The sequence below is a fragment of the Babylonia areolata genome, chromosome 10, assembly GCF_041734735.1.
Source record: "Babylonia areolata isolate BAREFJ2019XMU chromosome 10, ASM4173473v1, whole genome shotgun sequence".
Classification (NCBI taxonomy): domain Eukaryota; kingdom Metazoa; phylum Mollusca; class Gastropoda; order Neogastropoda; family Buccinidae; genus Babylonia; species Babylonia areolata.
This window is the reverse complement of record NC_134885.1, coordinates 41,332,182-41,337,087: the sequence shown is the minus strand read 5'-3', so window position 1 is coordinate 41,337,087 and position 4,906 is coordinate 41,332,182. Positions and strand designations below refer to the sequence as shown.

The 4,906-nt window shown below is 44.2% G+C and overlaps 1 protein-coding gene across 1 annotated transcript; it reads left to right on the top strand.

Moving 5' to 3' along the window:
* Window positions 1-777: 777 nt before the first annotated feature.
* LOC143286363 (uncharacterized) lies at window positions 778-1,523 on the top strand. Its single transcript, XM_076593904.1, has 2 exons — window positions 778-822; window positions 1,248-1,523. Exons 1-2 carry the CDS (start codon window positions 778-780, stop codon window positions 1,521-1,523), a joined length of 321 nt encoding a protein of 106 aa, XP_076450019.1.
* The last annotated feature ends 3,383 nt before the right edge of the window (window positions 1,524-4,906 follow it).

Here is a 4,906-nt window from a genome sequence, read left to right as displayed (position 1 = left end):
GAGATACGGGAGGTTCTGCACAGATGGCAAAGATATGGGAGGTTCTACACGGGTGGCAGAGATACGGGAGGTTCTGCACAGGTGGCAAAGATATGGGAGGTTCTGCACGGGTGGCAGAGATATGGGAGGTTCTGCACGGGTGGCAGAGATATGGGAGGTTCTGCACGGGTGGCAGAGATATTCTACACGGGTGGCGTCAGGGTGATGCCACTGTCACGCTGCCGAAGACTGGCCAGCAGTAAAGACAGAAACATAAATTAGAAAGAAAGAAAAGAGGAAGGAATGAGGAAAGAAAGAAAGAAAAGAGAAAGGAAGGGAGGGAGGAAGGGAAAAAAGACAGACAGAAAAAGAAGGAAGAAAGAAAGAAAGAGGGATAGAAAGATAGAAGGAAAGGAAAACACTACGATATAAATCTTCATCATTCTTTTACACACACCACCCCCTTACCCCGGCCCATCCCCCCACCTCCCACCCCCCCACCCTCCTACTACCCCTTCTATTCATTTCAAATATCCATCTGTGATTCCATCCTCCATGTACCCTGTTCACCCCACCATCTCACCATTCATCTCACCCACACTCTCCTAGGAACCTCATAAACGATGATATTCAAATATAAAAAATAAAATAATAATACTTACTTTTTTTTAATAAAAAAATGACTACAATCGCCGCCAGCATGTATGACAGGACATGGAACAGAATTCCACCACCTCGTCACGGTCGACTGCAAAACAAGACAAACAAATGAATGCACAAGGATCGTCGCAAAGCCACATGGCCATTGAAACGTGTACCTGCTGGATGTTCCATGGAGTCAGGGTATGTGTACGATAGTCAGTCGTGTCCGACTATGATCATCAGAACAGCAGAGGAGGCAGCTGCTTTCCCAACGATCTGGGCTACAATTTTATTACTGTGGAGAATGCCTTGCCCAAGTTACATCCCCACTCTCTCGGCCAAGAGGGTCTAAGGACAGTCGGTGTTGGGACGGTTCCCAAAGGCCAAATAGCCCCCAAGGCTGCAACGCTAAGAGCCAGTTCAATCTTGCCTCCTAGTCTGAGTCATGGTCCTTCACAAAAGACTAAGCTGTAAAGGTATGGATTAAATAATTATGTGGCAAATGAACATGGATAAGGACACGTGTTTCCAAGCAGCATCTGAGAGGAGAGAGGGGTATTCTCTTTCTTCCTTTTTAAATCAGCAGGAATCCCACGTGAGCCATGAAGGCTTTGCCTCCTCTCTAGTATTCTTCTTCTTCTTCCCCACAGGCCATTCAGAAGGAGCTTGCAGTGGACAGAGCCCAGCTGTCAGCCACGGTCCGCAAGAAGACGTCAGCCCAGGACTCTCGCCCCTCTGCCCAGGCCACAGGGTCTGTGGGCATCGTCATGCTCGCCATCGTTGTCGTCCTCCTCGTCACTCCTGACGTCATCACTGTCGTGCGTTACGTCACGGTACAGGTGGCGGACCTGAGGGAGAGGAGGAGGGCGCGAAGGGCCGTGGAAGGGCTGGGCAACGGATGAGGGGGACGTTGTGACGACAGGATGAACGATGCTGCACGCTAGCAGGAGGTGGTGATGCGGTGTGGATGGGGGTCATTGTGAAGAAACTTGGGGAGATGTGTTATAGTAACTTGGTAGGATCGTGTGATGCTAGTTACCTGAGATATGGAAATTCCACAGAAACTTAAGGACCACTTTGTAAAAGCAGGTATGTTTACATGAGTTGAGTCGATTTAAATCGTGCAAGCTGCAAATGGTCTACCGCTGGCTTCAACGTTTGATACAAGCTGAGCACTGCCTCCGTGACCTTTGTAGATCTGTCCATTTTGCAAACCTGATGTCACTGACCCTTTCCTTGATTTTGTTAATGTTTTGTATTTTGATTTTGTTTTTTGAGGAACTGTTTTGCATTATTGATCATGTCCGTAGTATAATATACATAAGTGTTCACTATAATTTATATAAGATAGTCAGCTTCATCAGTTGTAGTGGATAGTAAGGCCTATACAATAAAAACAAATTTGAATCTTGCATACTTGCGTTCTTGTGATCTTGCGTTCTCCCCCCCCCCCCCCCCCGCCCCAACCCCCAACCCAACCTCAGCCCCCTCTCTCTGTTTTTCTCGCAAGCAAACATGCACACATACACCCTCCCGCTTCCACCCACTTCTCCCATCATTACTTTTTTAAGCGGAGAAACGCAACGTTTTTCAGACAAATGTAATTCGGTGCATGCTCATCAAGCGTTTGGCGTAGTCACTGACCCTTCCGTTTTACTGATAGATTCAGGAGACTATGTAGAGAGAGAATGCTAAGGGCAAGAAACAGGGGCCGGATGTGTGTATGTGTGTGGAGGGGTGTGTGTGTGTGTGTGTGTGGAGGTGTGTGGGGGAAGGAGGGGGGCAGAAAACCGCTGGGGAGGTGTGAGAGTGGCCCAACAGTTGATGTTCGTGGACCCACTTGAATTTTTTTCCCTTTCACCGCCACTTAGTTTTGAATGAAATATTCTCTGGTGCCAGAAACACGAGGGAAAAAATGGCATCTAAGAAAATATGGGGATTCTCCTGTGATGAAAACGAATCATGGCCTGTCCTACCACCGAATATTAAGAGCATTAGGTTTTGTGAATAACCGACCCATGGTCTGGTCGCACTTCAGCGACAGAGATGCTCTGTCTGGCTGGTGCTCAAATGCGACACTGGCGGTGAAAGGTTCTGTTTTGTTGTTTTTTAATATTCATCAAGTGGTCCTAAAAGGAACTGTTTGTCACCAACCGCCAATGGCGATTTGGTTAAAGCCGTGGACTGATGACTCGGAGGTCGTGGGTTCGGGTGTATTTCCGGCTCTTGGTCAGCTCCTAACCAGAGGTGAGTGTGCTGTGGACTCAGACTGGAAATGTGGGACCCACAAAGTAGTATATCATCCACTTCATGGATGCGTCGTTCATAGTAAGTCTGTACATTAGTGAGGGTGTAGGGGAAAGGGAGGGGGTTGGGTGGAAACTGGAGTGTGTTGTGGGTGGGTGGGGGGGAGGGGAAGAGTGTGGCTGGAAAACTAGAATCTGTGGCAAGGGGTATCATCAACATATAGTGAAAGAGCTGTGCAGCGCGCGCGCGCGCACACACACACACACACACACACACACGCGCGCGCGCGCGCATTTCTTTTTTCTGCTTCTTCTTCTTGAAGAGTGGGTAGTGGCCTGGAGGAATCCGGAAGTGAACATACAATTTCAAGTCAACTTTATTGTCTCCAAAATGAAAACAACATGTGATCGTGATCCCCGTGCTCACAATACAACCACAAAGTGTGCAATTAAGAGACATGTACGTGTTTATGTAATCAAGAAATCACATGAAATTGAATTTGCACACCAAAGAACAATCTAGGATTTTAAGAACAAAATATTAGTATTCATAACAACAACAACAACAACAACAACAAACTCAATTCACACGTTCATGTTAAATTATTCAAAGACACCGCATAAGATTACTTTAAAATATCTCAGAACATGTTGTATATTTAAGGCAACACACATACAAGTATCAATATCTCGCAATTTTGACCGATTTTGACTTCTTCTTCTTTTTTCTCTTTTTTTTTCTAAGCTCATGTTCTTTGATTGATCGAGATGTGGTTTTTTATTTGATATCCTGTTTTTAGATATTACTGAAATGTTTGAAAATGTGTTATATTTTCCTTAGAATTACAGTTTTGATGAAAACTCTTACTAGCTGTAGAATGATGTCAAATGTTTTGTCCGTTTCAAAATTGCGATCATTTGCAAACAGAACAATTGATTCACTCAGTGTTATCTTCGAATCAATCATGCAATTACCAGATACTGTTTCTTCAAAGCTTTTCCAGAAATGGTTTAAGTGACCCATTCTCCAACAGACATGTTCCATACTATTCATGCTTTCATTACAGAACGCACATCTCTCAATAGACTTTATTTCTATTCTGAATAAAACAATGTTTGTAGCCAAAACTCCGTCCGCTTGTCTTATTTGGAACCGGAAGTTCTGTTTCTGTCTGTCTTTCTTTTTTTCTTTTTTTTTGGGGCCGGGGGGGGGGGGGTAATTTAATCATTCACAATCGACAGCATTTTGGTTTGCTTACGTAATTAGCAAGTACATCATTATTCAAACGTTTTCACAAACGATAGAATGGTGTACCTTTGTAGAGAAGCTCAACACTGTTGGCAATATTATTGCCCCATATAATCATCCTAAACATCATCTGTTGCGAGGAGGAGGAATTTCTATTTTTGTGTTCCGTCACACATACTGGTGACTGTAAACATTTTGCTAAAGTATTGACGAACGAATGTTGTCGTTTAAAAGGTAGGACAGGAGATGGACAGAGAGCTGAATGGTGAGTTGATGGGGGTGGGGGGGGGACCAGGAAGATAGGGGTGAGATCGAAGATGAATAAATGAAGTAAATATTAAGATTTAAGTACAATTACAGAAAACTACTCAATGGACTTCGTAAAGGAGAAGTCGTTAATCTAACAAGAGAAACAACTGATACAGTCACACTCGCATGTAGTGAATGTATCAATAAACTCTTGCTCTGACAAGGACTTCCAAATCAATGTCTCTATGTCCATATGTTTGCCAGTGTGCTGGCGCCTTGGATGACATTCATGGGGTTGGTCAATTGCATGCAGTTTGAACAGAGACAGGTAAGAGTGCTGAATCAACAACTGACAAAATAACACAACGAGATGATACAATGTTACAAACACAGACCACCTGAAACTATACAGTGATCAGCCGTGCACCCACCTGAACTTGAAACATGGGTAAAATGACAAACAGAGTTTAGATAGAAACGACTTGGAAGTAGTCAACGAGTATACCTATAATCATTTGACAATACTTTATTCTTACACATC